At 37.3% G+C, this 19,653-nt stretch overlaps 1 protein-coding gene across 1 annotated transcript in view; it reads right to left on the bottom strand.

Moving 5' to 3' along the window:
• UBA5 (ubiquitin like modifier activating enzyme 5) overlaps nucleotides 1-19,653 on the bottom strand; it is a 31,111-nt gene that overhangs the window by 3,754 nt on the left and 7,704 nt on the right. The window contains exons 4-9 of the mRNA XM_043873585.1: nucleotides 17,673-17,782; nucleotides 16,763-16,849; nucleotides 16,026-16,110; nucleotides 15,158-15,262; nucleotides 14,851-14,978; nucleotides 196-331 (exon numbers count right to left, since the gene is read on the bottom strand). Of these exons, the coding sequence (XP_043729520.1) occupies nucleotides 196-331; nucleotides 14,851-14,978; nucleotides 15,158-15,262; nucleotides 16,026-16,110; nucleotides 16,763-16,849; nucleotides 17,673-17,782 (651 nt within the window). The remainder of the gene's footprint in view (nucleotides 1-195; nucleotides 332-14,850; nucleotides 14,979-15,157; nucleotides 15,263-16,025; nucleotides 16,111-16,762; nucleotides 16,850-17,672; nucleotides 17,783-19,653) is intronic.

Here is a 19,653-nt window from a genome sequence, read left to right as displayed (position 1 = left end):
GGCTTTTTATCTTACAAAAAACAAGAAAGGACTTTGAACAAAATTTTCATTTTTAAAGCATGGTGAATAAATTAGAACTTTAAAAATCCAGAATCCATTTACCTTGTATTCCAAATCTAAATAATTATTTCTTTTTTTTAAGTTTTTGTCCTATGCAATATGATCTCTCATGCATTGTGACACATTGACATATACCTTGTATTCCTTCTGCTGCTTCCTACAGTTTCTGTCATCACACTGAGGATTTGGCTTCATGGACATAGTAGGGAAAAAATCCTGCATTGCATTGTATCCAAGGTAAAAACTAACAGTACCAAAATTTAACAGAAACCTAGAAAAACAAAGCAGACTTAAATAAAGAAACAAAACAATAAAAATATCAGAAAAAACTGATACTTTAAAAAAAATTATTTTGAAGGTAATGATTTTTGTAACAAGAACCCAGAAAACAATTTTTTTATCTTGTTTATAGGGCCTGGCTTATAGTAGATTTTCTTGAATTAAACAACAGAATGCACTATTATTTTTTGAACCTGTAATAAAGATAAAATGCTGCCAATTAAACAATGACATGTCAACACCATTAAGAAGCATATTAATTTCACAGAAGTTCAAATGTGAGATATCAAAGATATCTTAAAACCATCTTGATGAGATATGGTTCTAAATCTCATTTTTAAAAGCTTTTTATATATGACACTGCAAAGTTTGCTATCTTAAATTTGTATTAAATCTCAATAAAATTTTACAGAAGTATTCACTCATGTAATAATCACTACCAGATCAAAATGCAGTTGGCCGTCCATACCTATGGGGGATTGATTCCATAACACCCCCACCCCAGGGTACCAAAATTAAGTCCTGCATAATATTTGCAGATAACCTGTGCACATCCTCCCATAACTTTAAATCATCCTGATGGCTCACACAGTAAAGAATCTGCCTACAATGCAGGACACCAGGGTTCAACTCCTTGGTCAGGAAGATTTTCTGGAGAAGGGAATGGCTACCCACTTCAGTACTCTTGCCTGGAGAAATCCATGGACAGAAGCAGGCTATAGTCCATAGAGTCACAAAGAGGCTGACATGACTGAGCAACTAAGCACTGAGCACTTTCACTTAGATTACTTACAATACCTAATATAATGTAAACGCTATGTAAAAAGAAAGTGAAAGTGAAGTCACACAGTCATGTCTGACTCTTTGTGACCCCATGGACTGTAACCTACCAGGTTCCTCCGTCCATGGGATTTTCCAGGCAAGAATACTGGAGTGGGTTGCCATTTAAATAGTTCTAAATATAATGCAAATACTATATAAACAGTTAACAGCTTGTGGCAATTCACATTTTGCTGTTTGGAACTTTATGGATTTTTTTTGGATCCACAACTGGTTGATTCTGCAGATGCAGAACCCAAGGAAATAAGGACCAGCTGTATAGTGCATTTCCAATATGCCACAAAGTGCCCTTGCTCCCTTACATTTAAATCTGATTCCTTCTTTTTTTAAAGTTTTTATTTATTCATTTATTTTTGGCTACCCTGGGTCTTCGTTGCTGCACACCGGCTTTTCTCCAGTTCAGTGTGCAGGCTTCTTATTGCAGTGGCTTCTCTTGTTGCGGTACATGGGCCCTAGAGCACTCAGACTTCAGTAGTTGGGGCATGTAAGCCCAGTAGTTGAGGCATGTGGGGCCTAGAGTGCAGGCTAAGTAGTTTTGGCACATGGGCTCAGTTGCCTCTTGGCTTCCCAGAGCAGGAATTGAACCTGTGTCCCCTGCATTAGCAAGGGTATTCTTAACCACTGGACCACTGGGGAAGTCCCTGATTCCTTTTAGAAGCTTCTAAGTTGAGGAAAAATCATGTACAAACATAAACAACAAAAGGAAAAAAATTGAAAAAATGCATAGTCTCAACATACAACAAAGACAGACAAAAAAACCAAACAGAGAATAAGATGTCAGAGCAGAAGGTGGACATGGACTACATCTCTCTCCAAGGATGCATCAGGAATATATTTTCAGACACACAAGTGCGTGCACACCAGCTGAGAGCAGACAGGAGTACCAGACCAGCAGAAAAGAATATACAGAACCATGCAAAACTTGGCAGGATGAAGGAAATAGGGGGGAAAACAGGAGTGGTACTAGGACTGGACCTGCCCTCGGAGGGTGGGGGAACTGAAGCAGGGTTCTGATCTCCACATCAGGGCAATTTTCTGAGTCAGAGGAGAAATATTTAAGGCTCAGAGTGAAACAGCTGATCTGTGGCAACCTAAATGCAATGAGAATCAGAAGTCCTTGCCACAGCCATATGTACCCCAGACAGGGAAGCAGGTCCCCTAGAAGGTGCAGCAGCTGGGAGCTGGAGCTTAGGGATTGTGGAGCAATCCCCAGGTGAGGGCTGTTGTTCACTGCAGAGAGATGGACCAAGGGGATGTGAGGGAGGAGACTGTGGTGGGAAATGATGGTGGAGGAAAGCCAGGCAGCCATGGAAGCAAGTCAATACTGCTAAGTCAAACAAGTGGGTGTAGCCATCACCACAGACTCTCTCTCCACACATGCCAACATGAGCAGCTGAACAACAGAGAGAATGGCCTATCAAGCACCTGACACACCCAACTACAGACCAGGACCCCACCCAGGGCACTCCTTCAAGTGCCTGATGCGTGGAACTACAGAGTAGGACCCCACCCAGGGTGCCTGTTTAACTGCCTGACAAGCTAATCTACAGAGTAGGACCCCAGCCAGGGGGGGGCCTTCTATGTGCCTGACATGCTGAACAATAAAGAAAAACCTCAAAAGGGAGCCTTCTAAGGGTCTGAACAGGTGGAGCTATGGAGAAAGACTAGCCAAAGAGGCTTCTAATTGCCAGCTACCAGAGGCTCAAAAAAAGACTCTGATAGGGCCATAACTCCTGCGGCCGAGGTAGTCCGTGTCCCTGCAGACTTGGCACTGCCAGGGACCCAGCGACCCAAGCAGCTGTGCCACCTTCACGCTCAACCTTCATTGAGGGAGAGCTGCCACATAAAAAAAAAAAAAAGTCTTCCCATCTATGCACGTGGGGTTGCTTCCCATTGTGTCCAATTCGTTGTGACCTTGTGGACTGTGGCCTGCCAGACTTCTCTGTCAGGGGGGCATTCCCCAGGCAAGAATACTGGAGTGTACTGGCCATTACTGGTGTCCATACCCTTCTAAAGCACTATATTCCCTGCTGCCCCAGCCGCCAACCCCTCTGAGTACCTAGTGCTGCCAGAAACCCTGTGACCCAAGCAGCTGCACCACCTCCACAACTGGCCCTCACTGAGGCAGACCCAAGTCCTCCAGGCTCAGAAGCAAACCCCACTGGATGACCCACATGCAGAGGTGGAAGTAAAACCACAGATGAAACCCAGGGGCAGTATGGCTAAGGAAGAAGACCCAAAACCTTCCCACCAGCTGTACAAACTGCAGATTAAATCCACACGATCAACTAGGCAGACTTTGTGTCTATGGAATATATAAAAGGACATTGAGAGCTCCCACAAAAGAAAACATACTAATTCTGATAGCTGTGGACAAAGGAGGCAAGAATACACAGAAGACCAGATTAGAATCTGAGCTGCCCCAACAGCAGGTCCAGAGACCAGCAGCGTCGGAAGGTACCCTAGGGGGGTGAGGTGGACTGTGACTCCCAGTGAGGGAAAGGACCCTGACAGAAGTGATTCAAGAAAAACATTTATTATTCTTATGTTTTGACTTCTTCTGTAGTTTCTTTTGGATTTTTCTTTTTTTCTTCCCACCTCTGCTGCACTTGTTGATTTTAATGGCACTATGAAATCTAATTAAGCTTTTGACTTTTTTTTTTTTCAGTCACACTTTTTGTTGTTATAAACCTCTGCCTCTATATTGGGCTTTTGCAGTTCTGTGGAGTTTTCCTTTTTTCTTCCTTTCCTCTACCGTTTTTTCTTTTCTAATTTTAATTTTTAACTTTTGAAAACATATTATTTTTTCTACATTTATTCCTTTCTTTGCTTTTCCTACTGTTCTATTCCTCTTACAGTTAATCTTTAGTGTATATAAATCTTCTTTCTAAAGCTCTATTTAACTTTTCATATCTATTCATTTTTTCGTTTCTTTTTTTCCTTTCCTCGGAACATATTTGCTAGTTTTGTTTTCATTGCTTTATTCCTCACTAGGCACCTTACTTTAGTTTTGTTTTCCAGTTTGTGTTTTAGTTAGTTTTGTTCTTAACTGGTAGATATAACTTTTGGATTGCTCTGTTCACCATGTCAATCTACTGTACTTTATTTCTGTTTGACTGTTTTGATTTTGCTTATGGATGTATATGCATATGTGTATATTACATTGTTTTCATTATTATTTGCCTGATTTTGTGACTGCCATTTGTCTGGGGTTCATCTTTGGTTGCTCATTTTTGGCTATTTATTGCAATCTCACACATACTGCCATAACAAACCACTTGTGGAACCTTTGTTCCTGACCAGAGATCAAGCCCTGAGCCTTTGGAGTGGGAGCACTGACTCCAAGACCCTAGACTACCAGAGAACTAAGTATCAAATTAGTGAGTATCAAATAGTGAGAACTCACACAAAGGAAACCACTTGAATATAAGACCAGGTATCACCTAACCACCAGTAGCACCCTGTGCAGGATGCCTCATTCAAGCAACAAACAAAACAAAAATACAAACCCAACTGTCAGCAGACAGGATTACCACCTACTCAACCTTGCTGATCAGAAGAAACACACCCACAAAAATCAGCACAAGTCTCACCCCATATGAAGCCTACACAAACCACTGGACCAAGGGCAGAAACCAAACAGAAGAAAGAATTGAATCTTCAAGCCTGGGAAAAGGAGACCTCAAACACAGTAAATTAAAACTAAATAATAATGTAAAGGTAGAGAAATACTGCACAAAAGAGGGAACAAGCTAGAAACAGTTCAGTTCAGTTCAGTCGCTCAGTCGTGTCTGACTCTTTGCGACCCCATGAATCGCAGCACGCCAGGCCTCCCTATCCATCACCAGCTCCTGGAGTTTACTCAGACTCATGCCCATCGAGTCAGTGATGCCATCCAGCCATCTCATCCTCTGTCGTCTCATTCTCCTCCTGCCCCCAATCCCTCCCAGCATCAGGGTCTTTTCCAATGAGTCAACCCTTCACATGAGGTGGCCAAAGTATTGGTGTTTCAGCTTCAGCATCAGTCCTTCCAATGAACACCCAGGACTGATCTCCCTTAGGATGGACCGGTTGGATCTCCTTGCAGTCTAAGGGACTCTCAAGAGTCTTCTCCAACACCACAGTTCAAAAGCATCAATTCTTCGGCACTCAGCTTTCTTCACAGTCCAACTCTCACATCTATACATGACCACTGGAAAAACCATAGCCTTGACCAGACGGACCTTTGTTGGCAAAGTAATGTCTCTGCTTTTTAATATGCTATCTAGGTTGGTCATAACTTTCCTTCCAAGGAGTAAACATCTTTTAATTTCATGGCTGCAGTCACCATCTGCAGTGAGAAGCGCGCTGGCTGCGACAGATGGCACAGAAGCGCGCCGGCTGCGACGGACCACGCAGAAGCGTGGCCGTGAGGAGCTACCCCTCACCCAAGGTCAGGAGCGGCGGCCCAGAGGAGCTTCCCCACCTCCGAGGTCAAGGCAGTGGTCGAGAGGAGCTACCACGCCAGAGGTCAGGGGCGGCGGCCTAGAAGACCTACCACAGGCCTTAGGTCAGGGGCAGTGGCGGAGAGGAGCAACCCCACCTCCAAGGAGCGGCTGCTGTGGGGTGCAGGAGGGCTGAGAGGAGCTACTCCATGTTCAAGGTCAGGAGGGGCAGCTGTGAGAAGATACCCTTCGTCCAAGGTAAGGAGCAGCGGCTGCGCTTTGCTGAAGCTAGAAACACATAAGTCCAAATAAATGAAGAGGAAATAGGCAAATTACCTGAAAAAGAATTCAGAATAATGATAGTAAAGATGATCAAAAACCTTGAAAACAGAATGGAGAAAATCTAAGAATCAATTAACAAAGACCTAGAAGAATTAAAGAACAAACATACAGAGACAAATAACACAATTACTGAAATTAAAAATACTCTAGAAGGAATCAATATCAGAATAAAGCAGAAGAACAAATCACTGAGCTGGAAGATAAAATGGTGGAAATAACTTCTGAAGAGAAGAATAAAGTAAAAAGAATGCAAAGAACTGAGAAAAGTCTCAGAGACCTCAGGGAAAATATCAAACATACCAACACTGAACTATAGGGGTCCCAGAAGAAGAAGAGAAAAGGAAACGGTTTAAGAAGATTTTTGAAGAGATTATAGTTGAAAATTCCCCCAACATGGAAAACAAAGTTGTCAATCAAGTCCAAAAGTGGCAAAGAGTTCCATACAGGATAAACCCAAGGAGAAACACGCCAAGACACACACTAATCAAAGTAACAAAGATTAAATACAAAGAAAGAATATTAAAAGCAGCAAGGGAAAAGCAACAAGTTACATACAAGGGAAACCCCATATTTTTAACAGCTGATCTTTCATCAGAAACTCTGCAGGCCAGAAGGGAATGGAAGGATTATATTTAAAGTACTGAAAGGGAAAAATCTACAACCAAGTTTACTCTACCCGGCAAGGATCTCATTCAAAATTGATGGAAAAATCAAAAGCTTTTCAGACAAGCAAAAGTTAAGAGAATCAGTACCACCAAACCAGCTTTATGACAAATGTTAAAGGGACTTACATAGTCAAGAAATACAAGAGGAGAAAAAGATCTACAAAATCAAACTCCAAGCAATTAAGAAAATGGCAATAGAAACATATAAATCAATAATTACTTTAAATGTAAATGGATTAAATGCTCCAACCGAAAGACACAAATTGGCTGAATGGATACAAAAATAAGACCCATATATATGCTGTCTACAAGAAACCCACTTTGGACTTAAAAACACATATAGAATGAAACTGAGAAGGTAGAAAAATATATTCCATGCAAGTAGAAAGCAAAAGAAAGCTGGAGTAGCAATCCTCATATCAGACAAAATAGGCCTTCAAGTGAAGAATATTACAAGAGATAAGAAGGACACTACGTAATGATCAAGGGATCAATCCAAGAGGAAGACACAACAATTGTAAATATCTATGCACCCAACATAGGAGCACCTCAGTACATAAGACAAACACTTACAGACATAAAAGGAGAAGTGGACAGTAACACAATAATAGTAGGAGAGTTCAACACCCCACTCACACCAATGGACAGATCATCAAAACAGAAAAGTAATAAGGAAACACAAGTCTTAAATGATACATTAGATGGATGGATCTCACTGATATCTTCAGAGCATTCCACCCAAATGCAGAAGAATACATGTTCTTCTCAACTGCACATGGAACATTCTCCATGACAGACCACCTCCTGGATCACAAATCAAACCTCAGTAAATTTAAGAAAACTGAAACTGTATCAAGCATCTTTTCCGACCACAATGCTATGAGACTAGATATCAATACAAGAAAAAGCTGTAAAAGAACACAAAGACATAGAGATTAAACAATACATTTCTTAACAACCAACAGGTTACTGAAGAAATCAAAAGGGAAATCAAAAAATTTCTAGAAACCAATGACAGTGAAAACACGACAACTCAAAAACTATGGGAAGCAGCAAAAGCAGTGCAGAGAGAAGTTTATAGCAATACACTCCTACCTCGAGAAACAAGAAACACAGCAAATAGAAAGCCTAGCTTTACATCTGAAAGAACTGGAAAAAGAACAGAACCCCCCGAAAATTAGCAGAAGGAAAGAAGTCATAAAGATCCAAGCAGAAATAAATGTAAAAGAAATGAAAGAAGCAATAGTAAAGATTAATAAAACTAAAAGATGTTTCTTTCAGAAGATAAACATAATTGACATGCCTTTAGCCAGACCTATCAAGAACAAGAGAGAAGAATCAAATCAACAAAATTAGAAATGAAAAAGGAGAGGTTACAACAGACAATGCAGAAATACAAAGGATCATAAGAGACTATTATGAACAAAAACATGGCAATAAAATGGATAACCTGGAAGAAATGGACAGATTCTTAGAAAAGTTCAATCTTCTGAGACTGATTCAGGAAGAAAATAGAAATTATGAACAACCAAATTACAAGCACTGAAACTGAAGCTGTGAACAAGAATCCCCCAAGAAACAAAAGCCCGGGACCAGATGGTTTCACAGGAGAAGTCTATCAAACATTCAGAAAAGAGCTAATGCCTATCCTTCTAAAACTCCTACAAAAAATTGCAGAGGAAGGAACACTTCCAAATTCATTCTACAAGGCCACCATCACCCTGATACCAAAAATAGACAAAACAACACAAGAAAAAGAAAACTACAGGCCAATATCACTGATGAACATAGATGCAAAAATCCTCAACAAAATTTTAGCAAACAGAATTCAGCAACATGTTAAAAAGCTCATACACCATGGTCATGTTGGGTTTATTCTAGGGATACAAGGATTCTTCAATATATGCAAATCAATCAATGTGATATACCACATAAGCCAATTGAAAGATAAAAACCATATGATAATCTTAGATGCAGAAAATGCCTTTGACAAAATTCAGCACCCATTTATGATTAAAACTCTTCAAACAATGGGCATAGAAGAAACCTACCTCAACACAGTCAAAGCCATGTATGATACGCCTATAGCAAACATTATTCTTAATAGTGAAAAGCTTAAAGCATTCCCTCTAAGATCAGGAACAAGACAAGGGTGTCCACTTTCACCACTATTATTCAACATCATTTCAGAAGTCCTAGCTATAGCAATCAGAGAAGAAAAAGAAATAAAAGGAATCCGGATCGGAAAAGAAGTAAAGCTCTCAGTTTGCAGATGACATGCTACTATACATGGAAAACCCTAAAGGTAGTATCAGAAAATTAGTAGAGCTAATTAGTGAATTTAGCAAAGTCACAGGATACAAAATCAATACACAGAAATCACTTGCATCTCTATATACTAATAATGAAAAAATTAGAAAAGCCAATTAAGGAATCAATCCCATTTATCACTGCAACAAAAAGAAGAAAATATCTAGGAATAAACTTACCAAACAAAAGAGATGTACACCTAAAATTATAAGATGCTGATGTAAGAAATCAAAGATGACATAAGTAGATGGGGAGTCTTCCATGTTCCTGGGTAGGAAGAATCAATATTGTGAAAATGACTATACTACCAAACATAATCTACAGATTTAATGTGATCCATATGAATTTACCAATAAAATTTTTCACAGAACTAGAACAAAAAATTTCACAATTCATATTGAAACACAAAAGACCCTGAATAGCCAAAAGATTCTAGAGAAAGAAGAATGGACCTGGAGGAATCAACCTTCATGACCTCAGATTATACTACAAAGCTACAGTCATCAAGACAGTAAGATACTGGCACAAAAACAGAAATATAGACCTATGGAACAAGATAGAAAGCCCAGAAATAAACCCATGAACCTATGGGTACCTTATTTTTGACAAAGGAGGCAAGAATATACAATGGGGCAAAGACAGACTCTTCAATAAATGGTGCTGGGAAAACTGGACAGCTACATGTAAAAGACTGAAATTAGAACACTTCCTAACACCATATACAAAGATAAACTCAAAATGGATTAAAGACCTAAATGTAAGACCAGAAAATAAAACTCTAGAGGAAAACATAGCCACAACATTCGATGACATAAATCAAAGCAAGATCCTCTATGACCCATCTCCTAGAGTAATGGAAATAAAAACAAAAGTAAACAAGTGAGACCTGATTAAACTTAAAAGCTTTTGCATAGCAAAGGAAACTATAAGCAAGGTGAAAAGACAACCCTCAGAATGGGTGAAAGTAGCAAATGAAACAACGGACAAAGGATTAATTTCCAAATATACAAGCAGCTCATACAACTCAGTACCAAAAAACAGCCCAATCAAAAAGTGGGAAAAGACGTAAACAGACATTTCTCGCAAGAAGACATAGAGATGGCTAACAAACACATGAAAAGATGCTCAATGTCACTCATTTTTAGAGAAATGCAAATCAGAACTACAATAAGCTATCACCTCACACCAGTCAGAATGGCCATCATCAAAAAGTCTACAAACAATAAATGCTGGAGAAGGTGTGGAGAAAAGGGAATGCTCTTGCATTGTAGGTGAGAATGTAAATTGACATAGCCACCATGGAAGACGGTATGGAGATTCCCTAAAAAACTAGGAATAAAGCCACCATATGCCCAGCAATCTCACTCCTAAGCATATACCCTGAGGAAACCAAAACTGAAAAAGACATATGTATCCCATTGATCACTGCAGCACTATTTAAAATAGCTAGAACATGGAAGCAACCTAGATGTCCATCAACAGACAAATGGATAAAGAATCTGTGGTACATATATGCAATGGAATATTACTCAGCCATAAAAAGGAACACATTTGAGTCAATTCTAACGAGGTGGTTGAACCTACAGCCTATATACAGAGTGAAGTAAATCAGAAAGAGAAAGATAAATACTGTATACTAATGCATATATATGGAATCTAGAAAAACGGTACTGAAGAATTTATTTGCAGGGCAGCAATGGCGAAACAGACATAGAGAACAGACTTACGGACATGCGGAGAGGGGAGGAGAGGGTGAGATGTATGGAAAGAGTAACATGGAAACTTACATTACCATATGTAAAATAGATAGCCAATGGGAATTTGCTGTATGTCTCAGGAAATTCAAACAGGGGCTCTGTATCAACCTAGAGGGGTAGGATGGGGAGGGAGATGGGAGGGAGGTTCAAAACGGAGGGAATATATGTATACCTATGGCTGATTCATATTGAGGTTTGACAGAAAACAACAAAATTCTATAAAGCAATTATCCTTTAATTAAAAAATTAATTTAAAAAAAACTGAGCAGAGGATATAAGAAGACAATTCACAGAAAAATATAAGTGCTCAAGCCTTTGCACAACTGGAAATTAAAATGAGATACCCTTTTTTCACATATCAAATTGACAAAGATAAGAGTTTGATGACTGACATCATATACAAAAATAAAATCAAAATGGAGTAACGATCTAAATCTAAAACCTACATATTTCCTAGAGGGAAACATAAGCAGAACACTCACTGACATAAATTGTAGCAACATTTTTTTGGATCCATCTCCTACAGTAATGGAAATGAAAAGAAAAATAAACAAATTGGACCTAATTAAACTTTTGCACAGGGATGGAAACCATAAACAAAACAGAGGCAAACTATGAACTGGGAGAAAATATTCGCAAACTATGCTACCAATAAGAGATTAATTTCCAAAATATACAAACAGCTCATATAGCTTAATATCAAAAAACAATTCAATCAAAAAATGGGCAGAAGACCTTAACAGACTTTTCTCCAAAAAAGACATACAGATGGCCAACAGGCACATAAAAAGATGCTCAATATAGTCAATCGTTAGAAAAATGCAAATTAAAACTACAATTAGGTATCACCTCACACTGGTCAGAATGGCCTTCATCAAAAGGTCTGCAAATAATAAATACTGAAGAGGATTTGGAGAAAAAGGAACCTTCCTACACTGTTGGTTGTGATGTATATTGGTGCAGCCACTAGGAGAAGAGTATGGAAGTTCTTTAAAAAATTATGAATAGAGTTCTCATATGATCCAGGAATCCCACTTCGTGGCATATATCCACAGAAAACTCATTTGAAAAGATACATGGATCCCAATGTTCACAGCCACACTATTCACAACAGCCAAGACATGGAAGCAACCTGAAAGTCCACTGACAGACGAATGGATAAAGATGTGGTGTATATATACAAAGAAATACTCCTTAGCCATTAAAATAAGAATGAAATAATGCCATTTGCAGTAACACAGATGGACCTAGAGATGATCATACTAAGTGAAGTAAACCAGACAAAGACCAATATCATCTGGTATCACTTATATGTGGAATCTAAAAAACTTGATACAAATAAACATTTATAAAACAGAAACAGATACACATAGAAAACAAATTTATGGTTATCAAAGGGGACGGGAGGTCAGCAGCAAGGGAGGAAGATAAATTAGGAGTATGGGATTAACACATACACACTAAATATACAAAATAGGAAAACAAGGACCTAATATATAGCACAGGGAATTACACTCAATATCTTGTAATAACTTATAAAGGAAAATAAGCTGAAAAAGAATATACATGACTTGCTGTAAACTTCAAAAATAAAATTTTGACGATACCTAATGTTACCAAAGGTGTGGACAAACCAGGAACTCCCAACACTGTCATGGAAATGTACAAACCTTTTGAAGGAGAAATTTAGTAATATTTGTCAAAATAAGTATTGCATAAACTTAGAAATTACACTTCTAAAAATTCACACTACAAAAATCTAGTATACAAAGATATAAGGCAAGATGTTTTTTGCAGTGTTGTTAATAATAGCAAAAAAATAAAACCTGTAAGTAGCCTAAATGTCCATCAACAGAGAGCTGGCTAGATATGATATATCTAGAGATACAGACATACAAAGAGATACTTTATAGAAATGATTATTTTCTCCCTTCTTCATAACATACAATAAAATGTCGTGTTTAGATAGGACCTGCTGAAGTCTGACAGACCATTTGTCTTGTATGAAACAGTCACAGCGAGTTGCCTTGAGAGTTCTTATGTATGCTGGTATTTCTTTGCTGGTAGGTGATACTAAGATTAGAGTGCCTCTCTGTATCATGTAGCAATTTTTTCTTATTATATTGGATGCTGAAGAAACATAATTAAGCTTATTAACACTGAAAAGTGAGGAAAAAAAATGGCCTGAGTTAAGGAACAACTAAAGTAGTTCTGCTTTTCATGAAGTATGAGTTTGTTCAAAAATTCTGACATTAATTTTAGCTGCAAAGAAACCTTTGTCCTTAAAAAAAAAAAAGAAGAAAGAAAATTTTGTCCTTAGCTATAGTTTAGATGGTGTGGTTGCTGGGATATCTACCTATTTATGGATAGTAGATATTCACACATTATTTTTATTAATAAATAATAAGCATCAATGGCAGAAAGTGAAGAAGAACTAAAGAGCCTCTTGATGAAAGTGAAAGAGGAAAGTGAAAAAGTTGGCTTAAAAATCAACATTCAGAAAACTACAATCATGGCATCCAGTCCCATCACTTCATGGGAAATAGATGGGGAAACAATGGAAACAGTGAGAGACTTTATTTTTGGGGGCTCCAAAATCACTGCAGATGGTGATTGCAGCCATGAAATTAAAAGATGCTTGCTCCTTGGAAGAAAAGCTATGACCAACCTAAATAGCATATTAAAAAGCAGAGATGTTACTTTGCCAAGAAAGGTCCATCTAGTCAAACCTATGATTTTTCCAGTGGTCATTTATGGATGTGAGAGTTGGACTACTGAGCGCCAAAGAATTGATGCTTTTGAACTGTGGTGTCAGGAGCTCTGAGAGTCTTGAGAGCTCTTGAGAGTCCCTTGGACTGCAAGAAGATCAAACCAGTCAATCCTCAAGGAAATCAGTCCTGAATATTCTTTGGAAGGACTGATGCTGAAGCTGAAACTCTAATACTTTGGCCACCTGATGCAAAGAACCAACTCAATGGGGAAAACCCTGATGCTGGGAAAGACTGAAGGCAGGAAGAAAAGGGGATGACAGAGGATCAGATAGTTGGATGGCATCACCGATGCGATGGACAAGAGTCTGAGTAAACTCCAGGAGTTAGTGATGGACAGGAAAGCCTGGCATGCTGTAGTCCATGGGACTGCAAAGAGTCGGATACGACTGAGCGACCAAACTGAACTGAATAAGCATCAAATCAAGCGAGTGTGTCTGTGTCTAGGTCTTCACCCTTTGGCCAAATCTACAAATTTAAATCATTCGGTTCAGTTCAGTTCAGTTCAGTCACTCAGTCGTGTCCGACTCTTTGCGGCCCCATGAATCGCAGCACACCAGCCCTCCCTGTCCATCACCAACTCCTGGTGTTTACTCAGACTCATGTCCATCGAGTCAGTGATGCCAACCAGCCATCTCATCCTCTGTCGGCCCCTTCTCCTCCTGCCCCCAATCCCTCCCAGCATCAGGGTCTTTTCCAATGAGTCAGCTCTTCACATGAGGTGGCCAAAGTATTGGAGTTTCAGCTTCAGCATCAGTCCTTCCAATGAACACCCAGGACTGATCTCCTATAGATGGACTAGTTGGATCTCCTTGCAGCCCAAGGGACTCTCAAGAGTCTTCTCCAACACCACAGTTCAAAAGCATCAATTCTTCGGTGCTCAGTTGGTTAAGGCTTCATAAATAAATATACCAGTACCACTGTAGCATTTAACAACAGCTATTCCAAATGAGGAAGTCACACAATTATGTGTGTGCTGATGTGTGTAAATTAATATGTATTTAAATTAAATATATTAGATTTATTTATTTATAATTTAAGGGCTACCCTGGTGGTTCACTCGGTAAAGAAGACTGCCTGCAATGCAGGAGACCCAGATTCAATCCCTAGGTTGGGAAGATCCCCTGGAGAAGGAAATGGCAACCTGCTTCAGTATTCTTGCCTGAGAAATCCCATGGACAGAGGAGCCTGGTGGGCTAGAGTTGGACATGACTTAGTGACTAAACCATCACCACCATATATGAATTAAACCACTACCATATATAAATTAAAAGTATACATATATTATACATATATAAAATTTAAAAATATCTGTACTTTAAATTTAAAAAAGCAAATACTTAGCTGGTAACTCCAATTTTGAAATGTTTGTCAAAAGTAAACAGAAAAATTATTCTTCACTCACTTTAACACATTTTGTACCAAGATCCCAGCAACCACTCCCATAGTAGTAGGAAGACTGGCTGCACAAACACCTTCTCGTTTCAGAGTCTTCTCATCAATATTTGCAGCAACTACAAGTGGTGGAGCACACTACATGAGAAAGAATAAAAAAATGTGTATTTCAAAAGAAAGGGAAAGAAGTATTCAATGTTCCAAGTAGTATTCCACCACATTCAAAGTTTGGTTTTCCTTTGAACTATAAATATTTTCCCATAGAAACGCTAGTACTTAACAATGAAAAATAATAACTCAAAATGAATCATGCATACCGCAAAACAAGCAGATTCTCCGGGAATTATGAGCTGTATATGCCCTGAAACTGCATTTTCACTGACCCCAGACTCCATCCATGTTTGTCCAAGCTCATTACAAGCCTTAACAGAAATAAGTGAAAAATAAGAAAGAACATTAGAAAAAAAAAGTAATTTACCATAAGGTTTTTTCATGAAAAACTGGAGTTTAACTAAATGAATTACAAAGAGTTTTTAAAAATAAATTTTAAGAAACAAGAAAACTGTAAATAATGAAATTCCTTAGCAATTGGCACTCTCCTTAGAAACGTAACTGATAGCATTCAGGTAAGCAGTCAATAAATACCTAATTAAACTGAACCAGAGTGTACTGGATTTCTTATTAGATTAATGTAAAACACTTTTCTAAAATAATTTTTAGCAACAAGAAACTGCAAAATGTTATTTGCAAAGTTGAAAACACAATAATTCAAAAGAAAAAGAATTCAGTTTTATTTTTGAGAAATCATGTGTGTAAGCTATTAATATATATTTATACATTTACTTATAAAAGTAACAAAAGTTAAAACCAAGGCTGACCAAGAATAAGACAGTATTATAAGATATTCATTTATTTAAAAAATTGTACATCAGAAGTATCTGCTGTCTAATAGTTTCCTCTAGTGGCCTAAGACAGAGTAGGATACTGAAACATATGCCTTACCAGCAAGGCTAGACAGGTCCCCTTAGAATAAATTTCAAAAATAGGATGAGATCACATTAAGAATAAATAAAACACAATATCAAAGGGCTTAAATGAAGAACTACTTTCAGAATGTGGAATATATACTAACAGAATATACAAGAAAATAGCTAAACCCATGAGTAGAACACAAAAGATACTCACTGTATTTATTGTCATTCGAGCTTCAAAATTATCCACACAGCTAAGAACTAGGTCAACAGGTTTTCCTTCTTCTAATCCACCATTACTAGACAAAGAAAATAAATTTTATTGGGAAAAAATCAAGACACAAAACACAATCTAATTAGACTTTATTTGTTCAATCAACACATTTAGTCTTTCAGTAAATATTTTAGTATAATTGTAACATAAAATTTAATATTAAAGACCCAGTATATATTAAGTATTCACTGTTACAAATATGATATCAATCATATTACAGTATTTCTTATACTGTAAAGATGTACAGGGGTATAAGAAATATAAACTGTGTTCACAAAAATTACCATTTCTCTGTCAGCTTTTATACACTTATTCATGTTTCACTACAAATGTAAATGTAATAAAAGTTAATTGAATACAATTTCAACAGTTTATGTCTGCAGAAAACCATATTCAGATAGAAATATAACCTATAACACAGAACTTATAATGGAGGACCCCTTGCTATATCATTATAACAGACATTGTGAGGCTTATATTTTATTTTGTTGTTACTATTGTTTTATGGACCATACATACTATTTACTGAGCTCCCACTATATAAAAATTACACAGAATATTAACTATTTTAAAAATAAAATATATATCAACCTTCTCATTGAATAAATTGATAGATTTTCTAATAATACTGAAAGTGAGCTGGACATTGTGCAAAATACTCATAAATAAAATTTTACCTTATTCTATTCATGAAATGTTCAAAGTTTTCTACTGTGGTTATATTGTAATTGTGTGCTTCAAAAAGAACATCAGGATTAATGTTCCTAGAGGGAAAAAGAGAATGATTATAAAATCTACAAGTAGAACAGTAAAAGAAAGCAAGAAAAAGCACTAAAAAGAGCTAAAGATCATTTAACAGATATTAGAGAAATGGAATTCAAGCAATTTAAAGAAAATCCAAAATCCTCTTCTACCTCTTTCATCCCACTGCAAGGACCAAGTTCAAAACATGTAGAGTATCAGAAGGATTACAAAAATATTCCCACAGTCTATGTGCTGGGAATTAGGCCTTTATCACCTCTGTTAACTACACAGTTCAGTCTAACAAAAGAGCTTCTTTGCTTCTTATTCAATTCAGTGCAAGAACGTTTAGGAACATAAAGAAACATCCAAGAGTAAGAGCTGCCAAACTAGGTCCCTTGGGCCAAATCTGACTACCACCTCGCTACCTTTTTTTGTTCGGTCTGCAAACTAAAAGTAGTTTTTATATTTTTAAATGGCTGCAAGCAAAGAAAAAAATCAAAAGAAGAACAATATTTCATGATGTGAAAATTATAAGAAATTTAAATTTTAGATTCCATAAATAAAGTTTTATTGGCGCACAGTTTTGCTCATTCACTTTTATATTGCCTACAGCTACTACAACTGTATAGCTGAGCAGTTTTGACAAAGACCATGTGGCCCTCAAAGCCTAAAATATTTACTATCTAGCCTTATAGAGAAAAAGGCTGCCAATCCACATCTTTATGAATAAGTGAAACCTGCATTTTTATAGAGGAAAATTCAGTTCCATTTATAAGTTAAGTGACTGAATACATACAGGAAGATTTCACCAATTTCACTGCCTTCAACTGCTATTCCATTTACCTCAAAGTATGTTCTGCTGCTTGAACTTTACTTAATCCTGCTTGATGAGGTTGGAAGAAAAGTCTATTCATATTGGCCAGTTCCACCTTGTCATAGTCAAAGAGTAGCAACTAAAATGAAAATAGTGGTAATCTGATGAAAAGGGTACCAAAAAAGAAAATAAAAATGACAAACTAGTTGGCTAATTAAAATTTGATGGGTTTAACTTTTTAACAGTAATAATATTAACTAACTTTGAAAAACTAGATGTCATATATTAACTCATTTAAGGATCACATGCAGTACTCTCCTCATTTTAGAAATAAGACAACTAGGGTACTTGCCCAAAAGCCACTCAGCTAATATGTAGTGAACATGGGATTCAAATCGAGGCATTCTCAATCCAGCCTCTGGACCCTAACTACAATGCTGCGCTACCCCTCTAAATGATTAGCTCAAAAATTAATATTCATTCCATTTCATGGCAATTTTCACAAACTGTGCCAAAATCTTACTTCATTCCAATTATTGGCCAAAAGCCAACAACCCATTAGATAAATGAAAATTTTAAATAAGATAAAAACAAATGCTGTAACTTAAAACCATGGTATAATAATACAATGCCTTTCGTGAATATGGCACTAAATATACTCATGCCATGGCTCAAACATTATTCCAAACAGAATGATTAACCAGTTAATTGATATTTCCTGCTATATATTTAGGCATGACAGCATTTGTCAAACCTGTTCACACAACTTTAAAATGGCCAAAAGGTCCATTTCCCATCAGTAAGAGCAGGTTGAACTCAAAGATATCCAAAGTACTTTCTTTTTTTTTTTTTTTTAGATTATCTAAAATTAAATTTTTATTGGATGAGACTCAGAGTAGACTAGACATGGAAGGGGAAAAAGAGGATCAATGAACTTGAAAGCGCAGCAGTGCAATTTATCCAGAGTGAAGAAAAAAAGAACCAAAAAAAAAAAGAATTGAGCCTCTAGACCTATGGAATAATTCAAAGCAGTGTAAAAGTGATATACTTCACTATAGCTGCCAAAGTCACTTCTTTATCTAAAATTCTGTGACTTTGTGATACAATTCTCAGTGTTCCAAATCTAACAATAAAAACAAAAATGGGATGTTCTTCTTCTCAATACAGAAACTAAAGAAAGTTAACCCAGCCCTTAATATCTTGCTAGAAAAGATATCACTTATATTCTCTATAACTTTCTAACCCTACTTAGTCTCTCCAAAATTCAGTTTATTTAAGCTCATTCAAACAATATTTATTAGGTCAGGCCAAGTATTATGTCTGAGTTTCAGCCTCATAGCTATATGAATAAGTTGTAGGAAATCCTAAATTTAAGGACAGGAGGTGTGAGTTGTAACTCTGTCAATAATTAGCTCTGATTCTGGGTAAGTCACTTTAACTGTTTAGGACTGTATCCCCATCTGTAAAATAAGGCAGTTGATCTAGATCTAGTGATCCAGGGTACCCCAGGAACTCAGGAAATTTTCAGGGATAAGAAGTGGGCTCTGGATCTCCAATCCTCCATTTCCCTACTTAACCACATGAAATAGCTTCTTATTTCTCTGTTTTATACATTGAAAAAAGAGTTCTGAAACTTACCTACGCAGAGTCTTAGCTTACAAACTTGAGTACACTTGGAATCACTGTATTTAAAAATACAGATGTATGGGTCTTATTCCCAGAGGTTCTGATTACCTATTATGGGGTGCAGTCTGGACATAAGAATTTTTTTTTTTAACATCCCAGGTGATTCTAACTACAGCAATATCATCTGGAGTTTGTGTTAAAATACAGATTCTGATTCAGCATGTCTTGAATGGGACCTGGGAATCTTCGTTTCTAACAAGCTCCCATGTGATGCTGGGACCAGACTGAATAAGTAGTTCTTAAAGCAGAGTCCCTGGAATATCATCAGAACCACGTGGGAACTTGTTAGAAATTCTTAGGTCCATCTGAAACCTACAGAATCAA

This window comes from Cervus elaphus, chromosome 19, assembly GCF_910594005.1.
Source record: "Cervus elaphus chromosome 19, mCerEla1.1, whole genome shotgun sequence".
Classification (NCBI taxonomy): domain Eukaryota; kingdom Metazoa; phylum Chordata; class Mammalia; order Artiodactyla; family Cervidae; genus Cervus; species Cervus elaphus.
The sequence above is the reverse complement of the archived record's forward strand: the minus strand, read 5'-3'. Positions and strand labels throughout refer to the sequence as shown.